Here is a 17,230-nt window from a genome sequence, read left to right on the forward strand (position 1 = left end):
AGGGACTTTGCAAATGCATCTTTGCAGTGTGGAGCCTGCCTCCTGCTGCAGGTACAGGACTGGCCTGTTTTTGGTTGCACGTGCAATTCTCACAAGCTTTGAGCTCTCTGTTGAAGATGCTTTGCCCCATCATTCGGAAATCAGTGTCCCCAGAGAGCCCAGCTTGTGCTGGATGGGGAGGGCTCACACATGGCATCCTGGATTGGATTTCTCAACAGCTTGGTTTGCCCTCCCCACGCTCCCTGCAGTTGGGAGAAGGTGGGGTTCCTGTGAGAGAGGAGCATGGCCGGATGTCCCGGGGAATCCTTCCAGAGGCTCCTGTCTGAGATGAGGGAAATGGTTCAGCTGACTTGGATGATGCTGACCATGAGTGACGTGCTGTCTTTCCAGATAACAGTGAGCTGAGTGCTCGTGTGTTAACAAACCTTGGCTTAGGAAAATGCCATCTTGGAAAGAAACGGTAAATAGAGCGTCTTCAGCAGTGGAGCTGCTCTGTGAAGGAGTATTCCCACCAAACCTCTCTCTTCCCCCGAGGATCATGTGCTTCGCTGATTTTCCCTGACAACCTCATCTTAGTTTACCAAGAATATTGTGACCTCTTAGAAAAGAGGATCTGGAAAGATTGGGAAGAGACAGAGAAATGCTGACTGTTAAATCCATGCTGTGAATGTAATGCTCGCTGAGTCAATACCAAACAGAGCAACCCCTCTCTGTTTAAGTAGCCCACGTAGTTTGGCTAAAGAGGAGTACCCCTGTCTTTGAAGGTATCCATGGGGCCAGTGTAGCATGGATGTTGCTACACCCATAATCCTCTGTCCCAGCTGCATCTCCACAAATGCAGATGTAGGGTGAAGGGGGCGAGCCGCTTTGTTCTGGGGCAGCAATTGCAGAGAAGAAAGCTCTTGTGTCAAAGGTGACATGAAGATGTGTCTGGCGGAAGAAGGAGCTGTATTACCCCTCTCCTTAGGTCATTCATCTGCGTGAGCTGCAACCTTGTCAGATCCCATCAGCGGTGTGAGGGTGGGCAGGGGCCAGTGCTGGGTGGGAGCCGCAAGTGCAAGGACACCGGGTGTCCCCGGCCAGTCTGCAGATGCCCCAGCGCTGCCTCCAAACCCTCCTTGTACCACTTTGGTGTCACTTCTTGCCTCACTTTTTTTTAAGATAATAATCACAAATGTTTCACAATTTCTTATTTCCCATTTTGCTGTAGGGAGAATGTGCGAGCTATTTAAATGTGATCATTAAGACTGAAACTTCTGCAAGTCTGTGTTTCCTGGTTATCCTCCAGTTACCCTGAGCTCTGCAGTTCTGTGTCCTCCTCTCCATCTGAGATTGCACACAGTTCTGCAGTGCTGAAGAGCAAGTCCCAGGAAAAGCACCTACAGAGGGCCTGTCTGCAATGCACCAGTTGGCACGGCATCTGGGGCTCTTGGTTCCTGTCATTATAAATGCAATAATTATCATTCACAACTGAAACAGGGGTGCGGGTTCTCGTAGATACAGTGATCACTGCATTTGATGAGAAGGTTGAAATTCAGGTTAGGGTCAGGGCTATGTATTAGTCCTGATTATTCCTGCTACCTGTGTTTTGAGCCAATGATGAAGAGTTGGCTGAATCACATTTTCTGGAAAGGCTTCTTATTTCTGGAGGATGCCCTGCTTTTTACAGTTTCTTCAAGTGGTTACACAACTTCGTTTTAAAATAAACCCTGCTTCATTTCTAAAGCGTCTGGCAGCTCCATCCATTTTTTGGTCCTACTTTTCTTCTGCTTCGTGAGAGTTGTTTCGTCCCAAATAACTTCTCTGTCTGCAAGAAATTATTTTCCAGCACCGTGTCGCTGACAAAAGTCAGGCAGCAGGTAGAGGAGCAGTGGTCTCGGTGTTGGCAGCAGTGTCCTCTCAGCAGGGTTCAGTCAGCTGAGTGCACAGGGACCGAGGTGGGGTTTGCAGCCCATGCTGGGCCACATGCTGCTGTGATCCCCCTGCTATCAGTGTCTGGGCTAGATATAGCAGCCCTCGCTCTGGCAAATCTACATAATGACATTAACATTTTCACAAGTACATTTGCATTACAAGGGGTCTTTCTGAATAGCAAAAATGACTGTGTCTTTTAGATTTTTCTCTGGGAGGTTTCTTTCTTACACCTCAAAGCATAAGTAAGCAGTAAACTTCCTTGCTCCTGTTTATACATCCCAGACACGCATCAGCTCGTGTTGCAACCAAATGTCCTGGGAGTTCCTCTTCAGCAGTTTGCAATCCTCTTTGGGTCTGTGACTTTCCAGAAGACATTCCTCCGTTTGAAGTGCTCCTTGCATTCCTCCTCCCCTGAAGATGACCTTTCAGTTTAGCTGTATTTTAATCCCATTTTGTTCAAACAAGTGGACTGTAGAATCCACAGTGCTCTGATTGTCTCATCCTTGTGGGTACTTACTGATCTACCAGATGTTGGCATCTGCTAGTACCGTCAGCACTGCTTTTGATTTCAGATCCTTGATGAGAAAAGGAAATAGTACTGACCCTGTCTCTGCAGAGGTTTGTTAGGAACTCCCTCAATTAGTTGTGATATTCGCCATTCATAACAACTGTTTTGAGATCCCTTTGATGCTGTTTGCTCCTCAAGGGCTGACTTTTATCAGAATACTGCGTTCTACAAGAGCAATGCCATGAGAGTCTATTACTGTCCTGTTTATCTCCTGCGCTTGGTTGCTAATCAAACAACAAAGAAATCTTTCTGACTAGACTTCTTTCCATGTGGCAGCTGGCACTGGACGACAGTTAAAGCTAGAGTGTCTTTAAGTTGGAAAAGCTGTATTTTCACTGGGGCTGTGGAATTATCGTTTACGTTCTGACCCTTCCAGTCTCTTGGAATTTCCTCAGCATTAGCAGGCTTGTAAAAAATGAGTATCAGCTGGTGAGAAACTTTGTTGGACAGATCTCTGGGAACTCTTGGACCTGTTGATTTTTAAAATGTTTTGTGTCCTTTCTGTTTACTAGTATATGGGAAAACACTTCAGCATCTCAGTGTGATGCAAGGGGGTACTTTCCAGGGGTGTTTATTAAAAACATACGCATGTCTCCACTGTTATTCACAATGCTGTCATCCCAGTCTAGTAGTTGGGTGCTGCTACCAGCACAGGGCTTTGTCCCCAAAGGTTTTAGAAGAGAAAATAGTGAAACATGGATGCTACTGTCTTTATTGTCTCCCAATTTCCTACTTACATGGGCTATTTCCCCCTTTTTTCCCCACTTTGACTCTTATTTCAGATTGGCTGACAATGCATTCCAGCTCAGAGGCACCCCACTTGCTTTCCATGTGGCGTTTGAGGGAAAGTCACCGAGGACAATCAAACACTAGGAAAACACCTGACATGAACAGTTTGAAAAACCTGAGAATACTTTATTAGTGAAATGGCAAATAGAGGGAGACATGGCAAAAGAGCAGAAAATAATGGATGAGACAGAGAAGGTGGATTGGACTCCTCTCTTCCTTCACCTCTGACTGTAAGAAAAAGGGATTTTCTGCTTCACAGGGATGAAACTGTTTGATTAAAAAGTGTACTTTTCCATGTAATGAGTAAGTAGATGGTGGAACTCTACATGGTAGGGAATTACTGGAGTCAAGGGTGTGGCAAGATGCAAAAAAGTACTGGAACTAATCCCAAATTATGCATAACAAACATTGCAGAAGAAATACCGTTTCAGGGCTCTCATCTGAGATTTTTACAAAATGCATGGCACGGTGGCTGCTCAGAGGCAGGGAGCTGGAGCTGGCTTCTCTGTGACAGACTGCTGTATCCTCGTGGCTTCCTGAGGCCCTGAGCTCTCCTCTGTGGACCTTGGATGCCACTCAGCTGTCCATCAGCCCAGCTTCAGCCTTGAAGCCATTGGCTCCATTTGAGAGGGAGGGAGCTACAAGGAAGCTGCCTCACTATATATTTGGTGGCAGGAGGGTAGGGAGACCCAAAGCAATGCCCATGCTATGGGGAGGGCATGGACAACTCTTCACTTGCTCTGTTTGCAGCTGATAGGAAAAGCTTTGCTGGGGCCAGAGCAGGCTGGGCTGTTGTGTGTGCAATGTTGTCTCCTCCTCAGGGCTTCTATGGAGAAGATGGGGGAAAGCTGAGTTGTGTTGGGGATGTTCGGAGGCAGGGAATAAACATCTGTAGCTATCCAGGTTCTGTGAGTAATGTATCCTATGGAATGACTTGTTTTAATTGAAATTTTAGGTGGGGAAGAGCTATCAGAGAAGGCATGGAAGTGGTGCTGGGCAGTTCTACTGACTTTGATGGACTGAAGTTTAGCTTGCCTTTTTGAGGTTGATGGGAAGTTCCCTCATGGCTGCAAACTCTGTAACACTATTGCTCTGCTCAAGGAGGGTGCTGACTCCGCTGCCCATGGTGGAGTTGCTGGGTCAGCTCATCTCAAACTGAGCCTGGAGAAAGTGGAGAGGCCCACCTGCCTCCTCCTCTCTGTACACTGTGTGCTTATAACAAAGGGTAGCAGTGAAGCATGGGAGAACAGGATGTGCTGGCTGTAGCAGGTAGCTGCTCCTTTGAGAGGAGCAAGAGTTACCTTCAAGGACCAGGCATTTCCTAGGGGATAATCTGAAGATGGGAGATGTGCAGGAGAGTGGAGAGAAGCTGTGCAGCAGCCAAACTGGGGGAGGAGAGAGGCGCAGAACAGATGGGAGGGGGAGGCAAAAGAGGGGTGGGAAGCAGTGCACATACATAAGTGACCAGAAGTGACAAGCTGCTCTTAGATTATCTAAAGCACACAAACCTTTTCCTGATACTGCTATTCCGCAGAGCTGCTGGCAGACTGAGGGCTTTGCCCTTTAATTAGTAAAGAATGGGTCTGTTAATTGGCAGAACTAGTCTGAGTCATGGGCTCAGCCTAGGCTGTAGCTTTGTGCTCAGCTCCATGAGCTGTGCTGTCTTGCAGAGGCTGCCTAGGCTCAGTGGGCTACTGTGTAGGAAGCACAGGACCTTCCTGGGTGAAATCCAATCCCTTTTTACTCTCCAGCATGTCATCCTTGTGCCTTACAAGAAGCAGACTTTTGTTTCTGTTATCCCTGCTGCTGTTGCATGTATAGTCCCTCTTCCCAGATGCTCTGTGCTGGCTGCTGCCAACTCAGCTGTTCCTGCTTCTTTCTCTCTCTTACCTGTGGCCTCCTGGGTTCCCCCTCCCATCCAGCAGCTGGTCCAGGTTTTGCTGATGAGGTATAATCCAGGGACTGGCTGTATGATTTCATTTCAGCCTCACATCAGAAAAATGGCAAGGTTGCATTCCTTCCCATATGGGTCTAGGGTGTCAGGGACTCCCCCTCCCCCAAGTCTCGTATCCATTAGCTAAGTCTCTTTATATCTGTCCTATCACTTATTCATGATCATGTAGATCAATCTGTTGAAAAGTGCATTTGCTGAAACCGGATCCTGGCTTTGTCTGGTTTGTAAGGGCCTTTCTAGACCAATCTCTGCTGCATGGTTTACAACCACAAAGCCTATTGAGGCTGGGAAGAGAGCTGGCTTAGCACAATGCAGCTTCCAAGCCTAGGAGCATATGGATCCACTGCCAGGAGAAACATGAGGCTTGGATGCCTAATACCCATTGAACAGCCTCAGTGTACCAGGAGGATAAAGGTATGTGTATATGTAGTACTTATAGCTGAAAAACATATAGCACCCACAGAGATTTTTGTCTCAGACTTAGAGTGCAAAGGGGTCTGTTTTTGAGACATCCTTGCCCCTTGCAGAATGGCTACAGCAGTGATTGGGGATAGTTACCCAAACCAAGGTACTGCAAGAGCCTCTTGTAGTATTGTGTTTGCAGGTTGGTCAGGAGCCTGAGAACTATGTTCACAAAGAAAACATCATGAAATCCTCTCATAATGGGAAAAGAGTGGACAACTGAGTACACGGACAGGTGTCTTCAAACCAAAAGCACTTTCCCTCTCTGAATAACTCCTGGAAAATGAATGCACTCATGGCTGTAGCCCCTGCCAAGCATGTTACCTTTGGGAGTTGTTCAGGTTTGTGCAGGAGGAGGAATGGGGCATTTGAGTGCTGTCAGAGGGAGGCAGCACTGCTAATTGTGTCCTCAAATCCTGCATAGCTGGATTCTCACTTCTCACTTGTACCTGGGAGGAAGCCATTTCCAGAACAGAGGAGGTCCTGGGGAGACGTGAAGATTCAAGGGTAGTCCAGACTACACATATAAGAGGAGAGCAGGATGTGATGACTTGTTTCTGAAGCATGGCACAGTTGCAGAGCAATGGCTTGCTCATGTCAGCCCCTGAATGTGTCTGAAAAAAAGGTCGTAGGTAGGCGCTGGGTAGAGACTCGAACTCTTGTGGGTTACTCTGAGCAGTATTTATTGTAGAAGATTCACAGGAACAGCAGCGTTGGGTCACCTCCTCAGAGAGTGACAATCATACAGCAGTATAACTAGTCATTATATAGGGTTCTAACAGGTATTATGCAACTAAGCAAAATCTATCACTGTCTATCACTGTCGATATCTATCACTGTCGATATCCTCAGGTTCCTTCCGTTCCAGTGGTCTGCAGGTTCCACTTCTTCTTTCTTGGCAAGTACAGAACGACAGGTCATCAGTCGCAGGGCTAGCTTCTTTTGAAGTTCCACCTGTCTCATTTGTTATCCATAGTTCACCAGTCTAGCATAGAAATCAGCAACCCTAAGAATAGTATTTATCAATGTCTTAACTAAAGGTACAAAGCAAGCATAAGGTAACCACGCTCGTGGTTCTGGGTAAGGACTGTACAGGGGACAAGCTGAGACTTTCAGCCTTAGCAGCACAGCTTATAACACTGATATAGGCCTAAAATCCTAATTTCCTATTTTCCTACAACAGTGTCTCGTGTTGGGCTGGGAGGCTGTGGAGATGCAAAAGCACCTGCAGCTACAGAGTTCTGTGTCTTCTCTGGAGCTTACGTTGTCGTCAGTAGCTGAATAGCTGATGAGGATGGTGCATCCGCTGATAGTTACACATTCTGCTTTAGTGCATGAGTGCTTTGTGTCTGCAGTCAGGACTGTGTGCTCTGTCTGCCTCTGCACCCTTTCCCTGGAGTATGGTCCCTTATCCTTTTCCTGCCTCACAGCCTGCTGCATCTACTGAGATGCAGATAGAGCTGCATGAATGCAAGAGATAACTGCTGGTATTAGTCACCCTAAAAAAACAAAAAAAAAAAAACAAAAACAAAAAAAAAAAAAAAAAGAAAGAAAAGAAAGCACAGAAGGCCAAAGAAATCAGTGGATCAGTGGCTTCAACTGACTTCTTGATATCTTGGATAGCAGGAAATGTTATTTATTTCCAAGTCAAGGACTCCAAAGTGCCCTGTGTTATGTGAACAGAGAAAAATGACATCTTAGAGTTTACCACACAGTGGAAGACAGCACGGTATGAGAGTGAGGCAGCACTGGTGAAACAATAATCTTGGTATGCATGCAACTTTATTTCCTAAATTATAACCCAATGTTATGGGATCAGTTTTCAGGATTGTGCTTTGCTATGTGTTTTGTGGCAAGGCCAGTTCATGGACAGATTGTCACTGAGGCCATAGGAATGAGGATCCTGGTCTCTGGGAGTTTGTTTAACATCCAAGTGACCTACTCTTGGAACGGGAACTCTGTACATTTATTCTTTCCTTTGATACCTACTATTGTTGCTAAACAACCCCCTAATAAACCAGTTGAAAGAAGAATTGTGAAGGCATGAGATATTCTCATCACAGAAGGGGTTCAAGTTAACTGTATCATCAGCATTCATCCAGCTTTATCTGATAGAAAGTGACTACACAAAATCATCACTCTGCTGTTCCTTAGTTCCTTAACTGTCTTTTAAGGTGTTCTCTTCAAATCAGTGATTGCATGTTGCTTCATTTTGTTAAAGTGTTTTGTCTCTGGATGTGGGTAAGACCTTCTGTATCCCAGTTTGAAAACTGAAGGGTTTTTGGTCTTGTGCTTGGAGAGTGGGAGTTTTCCCACCGCCTGTGGGAGCTGGGACCCAGCGGAGCTGGCAGGTCGCTGCTCTGCAGCACCATGCCATGCACTGCTCTGCTGCCCTTGCTTCTCCCATGGAAGTTCAGCCTTGCTGCCTCGCAGTTCTTGAAAATTTTCTGCTCAATTTAATCCTTTCAAGTGATCAATGAAATGTGTGGTATTGCGGGAGAGGGGAGCGATGTGAGGGCAGTCTCTTTGGTGTCACCATCTGTTGCTGCACTTAGTCAGGGCTCCTTGGGGAATTTAATGTTTAGAGAAAAAGGGCTGATGGAAGGAGATGCACTAAAAAAAAACTCAGCCTTTCAGGAAATAGGGGCTATGCTGGGCAGAAGTTACAATAATTATTTGCTCTGTGGTTCCTATTCTGCCTGTCTTAGCATGATGTTCCTTTTGAAAACAACATAAATGGGTGCAGTTATTCTACTCGGCAGAGGCAATTGCTGTTGTAAAAACAACTACAACATCAAAGTAAACTGAGGTAAGTATTTCTGGACAGCTGAAATACCACGGTGCCTGGGAATTTCACCATGTTCCTTTTTACTCCTTAGCAGCACGCAGAAGGATCTGCCCTAAGTCTATAGGAAATGGTGCAATGTTGTACAAAAGAACCAGGTTTCCTTTTGGGAGTATTTGTTGCGACTTTTGCACATGGAATTCTGCTGGGAAAGGGGTCTGGGTCAGTCTGGACTTTCTGATAATTTCTAGCTGTTGAAGACACAAGAGCGCTCTCATTGTCCATCTCCCCTCTTTTTCCCTTTAATAGTACATGATAAATAACAGTGTTCATGCCCATGGAGGGTCTCTTGTGTGTCACGCTACCAATCACCTCCATCTCCAAACTGATTTCTGAGCTCAGGGAGTGGAAAGTGTGTGTAATCTGGACCCCCCGCTCTGCAGGGACAGACCATGCATGTTCTGTGAGCACAGCACACTCCCAATGCTGGGGGGTCTGTGTATGTGTGCCACAGCATCTGGGTCTGAAGGCACTGAAATGGGAATGAGTTTTAACAAGAAGTGTATTAGGAAAGGTTTTCTTTCATCCCACTGTTGGGAACTCCAGACACAACTTTGCTGTTTTGTGACGCTTTGCTCTTGTTACCACCATGGCAGTAGGAGGCTTTGGTGAAAACAGCATAAAGATCTTATGCTACCACTCATTGCTGTTTGTATGTTTGTGTAAGATTGCCAAAATGTGATTTGGGAAATGGATGATTTCTCAACAGCAATGTCTTGCCCAAATGCCTCGGATCACTTTGTCTCAAGCATCAAGAGTTAAAATGTAAGAGGATGTCATGAAGAGCTCTAATATAGTTCCTTAAAATCTGTGTTCAGTGCATTGCTCACCACCTATCTGGGATCTTGAAACTTGAATCTGCAACATAAAACATTTTGTTCTATTGTGGTTGTTCGCTGGCCATGAGGGTCATTTTTGCATTCCGTCCTTGGGTTTAGGTACTGACCAGAGGCACTGGTACTTTACATTCTCTTGGTGAGGGGAAATGAATCTGCCTGCTGTGGAAATGCTAGAGCAGAACACAGCAGCAAAAGCAGAATTATATAGGCTTTAAAAAAATGTCGTTAAAACCTATTCCTTTATTGGGAGGACCAGAGGTTGCCCAATAGACGTATCTTCTACCGTAAGGAAAACGTAGAGTACTGAAGTGTTTAAAGTGACTAAAGTAGTTTAAGAAAAACCCCACTTAAACTAAAATAAATCATTAAAAATAGAATTAGTGTTCCACATTCTGGATAACGTAATATAGAAATACTATTGCATCTCTTCAAACATAATGAGCCTATAAGCAAAGAGCTAATGGGGCTGATGGGTTTAAGAGGATAGGAAGGGCTTTAATAATCAATAACTTAGGGGCAGAAAACAATTTAGGAAGAAAGTAGGTCTATGAATCAATGAAAAGCAGGATGGCCTTAACGTTACTCAACAGTCCAGCAGTTTTGCTTTTTCTCAATACTTACTAAGCAGAGTTTATGTGATTTCTGTGGAAAGACATGGGGCAGATTAGTGTGCAATAACTGAAATGCAGTACAACATTATACCTAACTCTGCGCAATTGCAGGTCACGTTCTCCCTGACTTGCCTTCATGGTCCTGCTCTGTCCCTTGTCCCAGGTCCCAGGGTCCAGCAAGGCAGAAGAGGCCAATCCAGCAAACTGATTTTCCCTGTACTCTTTTGGTAGGCGAGCTGCAAGATCTGCTTGCCCTGCACATCCCTGTGTTTGTGTAACCAGAAGCCTGCCTTTGTGCTCAGGGTTGTCTTGAGAGACACTGAGCAATTTAAGATCTTGTAGTGTGTGTGAAACTGTATATACAACAGGGCCTTCATATATACATCAATGAGTGTATATATACATCAGTGTATATATACATCAGAGAAACACTCAAGTAATGTCATTTACCCAAGGAAACTCTTACAAGAGAGGCAAACAAAGCTCTGTAAAGTCTACTTGGCTGATGCTGATGATTTCTGGAGGCATTTTGACTTAAGATTATGTGTGGGTATATGAAACTGTAAACATTTTTATTTATGTTTTCTGTTATTATTATAGCATGACTTTTGATGACTGGCTATTCTAAGTTTGAAAATATTTAGACAGTCAAAGCCACTACTCTGCATGTTTGTATTTTTCCATGACTCTATAAAAAATGATGTTTGCTTATGTTTTCTGCACGATCCCATTTAAAACTGCTTTTTCTTCTTCTCCTGTTGCAATAAAAAAATCAAAACCCGTTTCTTTGAAAATGTAAGTAAGACTTGCTTAAAAATTTTAATCAGCTATAGATTGGAAGTAGCCTCTGAATCCTGTAGCTTCCCCCAGCTTTCCTTGGGTGTTTGCACCCCCTGTGCAGATCTTACAGGCTCCAGTTCTTTCTAATGGGAGGTCTTCTGGTTTTTGCAGGGTGCCAGGGTATGGCTGCGGGAGCAGGACCAGCTGCAGCCATGCACCGTTGGCTCATGTGCCGATGGAAACGTGCTTTTCACCTCAGATTATGGCACGGTAAGTAAAGCTTGCATGAGGCTGTAGCCAGTGCCAAGTTGCAAGATGGACTTCTTGGTCTTGTGTGACCTTCATGCTAAAAGGAAATGTATCAGCTGAAATTCTGTCTGAAAAGTGACCCAGCTCTGTTACAAACCATGCCCAAGGTCTAACAAGGATTAAAAAGAGAAGATTGTTCCCTTTCTTCTATTAATTTGTCTGTCCACCTCACTTTGCTTGGTTTTTCTTGTGCCACCTTTGAAGGAGTTGCACTGACAGTCTAATGAAACTGTTATATTGGCAAAGTGCTCATAGCAAGGAGGCAGATCCACCAACAAAGCAGCCCTTTCTGCCAGGATGTGCTTCTCGCAAGCTGTGCTGCTGCAGGGGCTGTTGTGCTCGCCACAGTCTAATTCAGCAGCTTTTGCCATCAGCTCTTTGGGTCAGGGGCGTGTGGAAGTGAACTCCCCTTGTCAGCGAGCAGTGTGAGAGCAGCAGCTCTGCACAGGACAGTGCAACAAGGCAGCTGAGCTCCCCTGGGAGCAGAGCTCTGCCAGCGATGGGGAACAAGCCTCTCTCCTGCCCGATTTCCAGCCCTGTTCTCCCTGTTCCCTGGCGTGCCTGCTGCAGGGACCTCTGGGGATCATCCAAGTCCTTGGTGAGTCAGTTCAGCTCCTTAACCCTGGAAGAAATATTCACTGCCTTCAGTGAGGTTCTTAGTGAGTCAAACTGGTGCCTGGGTTGGGAGGAGGATGTGGAGATGGGCAGGACTCTGCCCTCCAGCAGTGAGCAATTAGATCTGCTCAGCTGTTCAGGTGAACCATCCTGCAGGCAGATGCTTTCTTACAGCAAATTGGATAGGTTTTTTCATTATTTTTTTTTCCAGCCTCTTACCTGGCAAACAAAGGAGGGGCAGGAGAAAAGGGGATTTAGGACTCCAGCTTGCAGACAGCCAGTGGTAGGACTGTCACATTTTTCAGTCTAGTTTTGAAAAGGCTAGATTTTCAATCATTATTGCTTTTTAAAGAGTCTGATTCGTTTCTCAGAGACAGAAACTCACCTAGCAGACACACAGGTTTTCTATCTGGTCACTCTAGTCTCTCAAATCCTTTATTGAGGAATTGCTTCATTTTGGTAGTGTGGGATAGTCACTAAGTCATTTTAAGAGATCATGGAGGCATTCATCACAGGTAACACAGCAACCTGCGGAGGGTCAACAAATGGTGAATACTTCTGTGGCTCTCCCAGACTTGCTCCCTTCTCTCCTGATACACTGCTGTGGCATTGGAAAATCCTCCAAACCCACCTGGAACCTCTGAAAGGACACCAGAAATCCCACCACAGAGCCAGCTGGGTGGCTGCACCCACTATCAGCCTGTGTTCATGCTAGAAAATATGCACAGGATAATGCTGGGTGGAGTCAGAGGTCTAAAAAAAGCTAGATTTAGGGTTTTTCCTCCATGAAAAAAGAAACTACTAGGCTGAAGAAGCATGTGCTTTATGGCATATGCAGAAAAAGCTCATGGTGATCATTAAAGGGCTTTCTTTATTCAGTGCCTTATACAATAGCTACCCTATGTGCTTCCCTCACCGGCTGCCTTCATTGCTTGGTAACTGTAGCAGGGACTGGCTGTCTGACCCCAGGTGAAAACTCAAATGAAAACATTTTCATTTTACTTTGAGTTGAATGGGACTGGTTTTATGATCCCTAAATCCAGTATTGTCATGTTTTCTGCAGCCCAGCATCCTGGCAGCTCTGAGGTAAGAGGTTCAGTCATGCTTCAGGGCTTTTGCCATTTTTCACTTCCTTAAAAACACCTCAAGCAACAAATCCATCAGAAATGTGAGTTCCTGGGAGGAAATAAGGAGCTGACACTTATGAAACCCAAGATTGGAAACCACAGTCCAGACAGACCATCTGAATGCTTTATGGATAAACAAAACTTAGATGCTGGGTGGGAGCTTTGTTTGCGTGCTCAGTGTTGCACTAATGGATGTATTTGAGGTCAAGGAGGAATAATTTCTTCACTGCTCAGCCTGGCCGGGTTGGCAATGCTCATCTTGGCTTGTCTGCCAGCCAGGCTTTGCCTTAATCCTGACCATTGCAGGAGCTTGGAAAGAGTCCTGGTCATTTTGTTATGACCATGGTCTAAACCCTGAAAATAAGAAAATGTTATCACTGGGTAGAAAGTAGAATAATAGAATGTCCTCAGTTGGAAGGGACCCACAAATATAGAGTCCAACTCCTGTCCCTGCATATGACAACCCCACAGTTCCCACCATGTGTCTGAAGGCATTGTCCAGTCTGTTCTTGAACACTGTCAGGCTTGGGGCCATGACACCTCCCTGGGAAGCCTGTTCCAGTGCTCTGCTACCCTCTGGTGAAGAACCTTTTCCTAATGTCTGACCTGAACCTCCCCTGGCACATCTTCCTGCCATTCCCTCAGGTTCTGTCATTGGTCACTAAAGACAAGAGTTCGGTGCTTATTCTTCCTCCTCCCCTTGTGAAGAAACTGTAGACCATGATGAGGTCTCCCCTTAGTCTCTGCTTCTCCAGGCTGAACAAACCAAGTGACTTTAGCCACTCCTCATACAGCTTCCCCTCCAAACCCTTCACCAACTTCATAATCTTCTTTTGGATACTCTACAGCAGCTTAATATCTTTTCTATACTGTGGTGGCCAGAACTGCACACAATGCTCCAGGTGAGGCCACACCACTGCAGAGCAGAGTGGGACAGTTGCCTCCCTGCCTGGCTGGTAATGCTGTTCTTGATGCACCCCAGGACATGGTTGACCTTCTTGGCTGCCAGGGTGCACTGTTGGCTCATGTTCAACTTGCCGTCAACCAGAACCCCCAGATCCTTCTCCATGGAGCAGCCTTCCAGCATCTCGTCCCACAGTCGCCCGTGTTACTGTGTCCCAGGTGCAAAATCTGGAACTTGCTCTTGTCGAACTTAATGTGGTTGGTGCTTGCCCAGTTCTCCAGTTTGTTCAGATCCCTCTGCAGGGCCTCTCTGCCCTTGGGAGTATTGACAGCTTCCCTCAGTTTTGTGTCATCGGCAAACTTGCTAAGCAATCCCTCAAGTCCTGAGTCTAAGTCATTTATGAAGACATTGAAGAGTGCTGGCCCTAAGATGGATCCCTGTGGAACCCCGCTAGTGGCTGGTTGCCAGCCTGACATTACCCCATTTACTAGAACCCTTAGTGCCTATAGAAATCTTTGACTTTGTTGTGAGGTACTTGTGCAGTATTTGATGACTTGTTTGCAGTTAGACTGAAAGCTGATGTGTTGGTGTGTTTGGTAGTGTGTGTTGTTGTTGTTGTTTGTTTGTTTGTTTTCTCAAATAATAAAGATCTGCTTATTAATGCCTATAACTTTCTGATTAAGTATCAGCTTGTTGGAAAAGGGATATTCCAGAGGCAGCTCTGCTGAGAGATCAGTTTGTCTGTGTTCTCACTTGCTTCAGGCAGAATCAGCCATCATACTCAGCTCAGCAGCACAAGCTGCTGAATCCAGCCTGGTTTACCTTACCTGGAAAAAGATGATGGGGTGGATGCTCCTCCAGACTGCTCTTCTGGCAGATTGCTGGGTCCAGAAGTGAGCAGTGGGGTAACAAGAGCCTCTTTATTGGGGTGGCTGGAGGTGGGAAATAGCCTGGGTCAGTACAGCATCTTGCAGGCTCTAAGGGTGGAGGCTCATCATGTTTGGTTCATGGTTGTGTCCTGTACCTCACAGCTCCCCAGGGAAAACTCTTTGACACAGTGTTGGGAACAAAAAAACCACTGTGTGTTTATCTCCAGGACCCTGGATGATCACCTGCTTAACTCTCTGAGGATCTTGGACCAGGTTTTTTTGTTTTTTAGGGAGGGATGACTGAATAACCCCAATCAGGAGGCTCAAGACAGGTTTAATGGGTGATGGTCTAATCCCTACAAATCATTTACTCTTATATTTAGGGCCCCTGTTGTTCTTCAGGGTTCCATTTTCTCCTGTGTTGTCTGCAAGAGCAGGTAAACAAGCTTGGACCTATCACATAATCATCCTTCATGCACAGCAGCGCCTTGGCACAGGTGTTGCCAACTGCCTGCTATCTTTTGAGACGCTTGTCCACTCAGCTTTTTCCTTAAGCATTTTCTTGATGTTTCTCTTCTGGCCCAAATGGCCACAAGTGCTGACAATGCAGTGGTAAAGGAGTAAGTGCCAGGCAGATGTAAGGAAAGATCACATCATACCATTTTGGACTTGTCTCCTTCCAAAATTTGTGCAAGTCAGCAGAGAAAGAGCCAGGGTGGTTTGCTGCCTCATAGTCTGAAAGTGCTGAAGTGGTTTTGCTCCTGACAGAGCCCAGTTCATGTTGTGCATTTGCAGCCTGTACTCTGCCCTGAAATAAATTGTCCCATTCTCCCTTCCCGCTCCCCTGGTTCTTTTGTGGAAGTGTCTGAGACCTCTGTTCTGAAAAAAACAAATATTGATGAATTTTCTGGGCCATGCTTGCAGAATGGGGTCCTGTTGCTGGCAGAGTCAAACATCTCTGATACCCAGGTGCAGAAGTGGTGTGGAAAAGACCAGGGAGGCCTGGAGAGAGCCTGTGTGCTGGAGTGGGCTTTGTTCTACACTGTTCACCAGCATGAACTAAGTATTTTTAGGAGACTGCTGGCTGGCAAGATCAGGCTGTGGGGCAGTGGAAGAGACCAAGTCCTCATCCCCATTCCATGTGACTGTGCAGACCTGGCATGAACACACCTGGGAAAATGAGCCTGCTTCTCCCCAGCTCCTTGCAGGAACAGAGCTGTTGCTTCAATTATGCAGGCTTTTGCAGGCATTGTGGGGTCTCATAGAGGGATCCTGTGCCAGGTTATTCCTTCCCTGCACAGGCAAGAGTGCGGGCTCAGAGCTGAGAAGGGGTGCTTACTGGGCACCTGCGGCACACTTGCAGCAGCAAGCTCCCTGCAGGGGACTGGCAAGGGTGGCTCGCTGGGGGGCAGGGTGACCCCATTCTGTCTTCAGCCTGCAGCTGCGTGGCTGGCCTCTCCATTGCAGTTACAGCAGCCTGAGGACTCTGAGAAAGCAGGCAGGAGAAAACAGTTAGATCAATGCTATAGGTGGTGGTTCATTCTCTGTGGGGTACATCACTTTCTTGGTGGCACCTGGGAGGAAGGGATGGAAAGGGATGAGGTAGAGGCCAGAGCCCCAGGAGGGAGGGAAAAGCCCAAGTTTTCTTTGCAAGGGTTACTGTGGGCCAGTTTGCTCTCCAGGCTGCCTGTATGAAGTTTCCCATCTGTCTGTCTTGGGTCTTACCATCTAGTGCAGCTTGGAATGCTGGTGGGAGATGGTACACGGTTGAATCCAAGAGTGGGAAGGAACTGAAATAACTCTTTGAAATGCCAGCATCGTGCTTGAGGAGGAGGAAAGGAGGGCTGGGATGTGGCTATGGTGGAGGGGAACAGTAACATAATCTCAGCTGTGTTGAAAAGGGGTGAAGAAGATGACCCAGTAGCTGAAGTGTGGGTTATTGAGGAGGAGGAAACTTCAGAAAGAATAAGGTTGCAGCAACTAAGGCAAAAAGAGTGCAACTGCATAGACAGAGGAGAGGGCACTTCCCAGAGTAGTGATGGAAGTTAATAGCTGTCACTGTACAAACACTTTCAAAGCTGCGTCACATACATAAATGCCGGCATGCACACAGGGTGTCCCTACTTTATTTGGCTTGTCATCGCCTTTGCCTTCATTTGCCTTTGACGTGACAACCTTTCCCAGACACTCTCTGGCTGCTCCTATGGAGAGTGCAGGGTAAACCTGGAATGGGAATAAGCTCTTCCTTGACCTCGCCACAGTCAGAGATGTGATCCCACCTGTGTTTTTGTGAAGGGGACTGTTCCTGGGAGCAGCTGCCACTGTTATTCACAGCCATGAGCGCAGTGTGCAATACCTGTCTGGCCTGGTGCACCTGGAGGCTGGTGCCCTGCTCCTACTAAGGTAAGTCACTAAGGTGACTTCAGTAAAAATCAAGTGCCCCTGCACTGATCTGTCCCTGTCAGTAGTGAAACTGAGGGAGCAACTATGGCAAAAGAAGGGAGTGTGCTGTATGGTTTCTGGCCAGCAAGCTCAAATGGGGAGGAAAAGGACTGGAGGAACCACTACAAAAACAGGGAGCACATCTGTGCCTTATTCATTTCCTTTTCCAGTGCTGAAGTATAAAGCTCTAGAAAGGGCCTTG

The 17,230-nt window shown here is 46.3% G+C and overlaps 1 protein-coding gene across 5 annotated transcripts in view; it reads left to right on the forward strand.

Moving 5' to 3' along the window:
* The window catches only part of LOC102088480 (unconventional myosin-X-like), a 99,005-nt gene that overhangs the window by 10,331 nt on the left and 71,444 nt on the right, over positions 1–17,230 (forward strand). For 4 of the 5 annotated variants that reach the window (XM_065069626.1, XM_065069629.1, XM_065069624.1 and 1 more), the window contains exon 2: positions 10,934–11,032. Coding sequence is in view for 1 of the 5 variants with exons in the window: in XM_065069624.1 (XP_064925696.1) it covers positions 10,934–11,032 (99 nt within the window). In the remaining 4 variants the exon portion in view is untranslated. Of the gene's footprint in view, positions 1–3,482; positions 3,502–10,933; positions 11,033–17,230 lie in introns of those variants that run through there. The other variant, XM_065069625.1, reaches the window with a different exon arrangement.

The sequence above is a fragment of the Columba livia genome, chromosome 7 (assembly GCF_036013475.1).
Source record: "Columba livia isolate bColLiv1 breed racing homer chromosome 7, bColLiv1.pat.W.v2, whole genome shotgun sequence".
Taxonomy (NCBI): Eukaryota; Metazoa; Chordata; class Aves; order Columbiformes; family Columbidae; genus Columba; species Columba livia.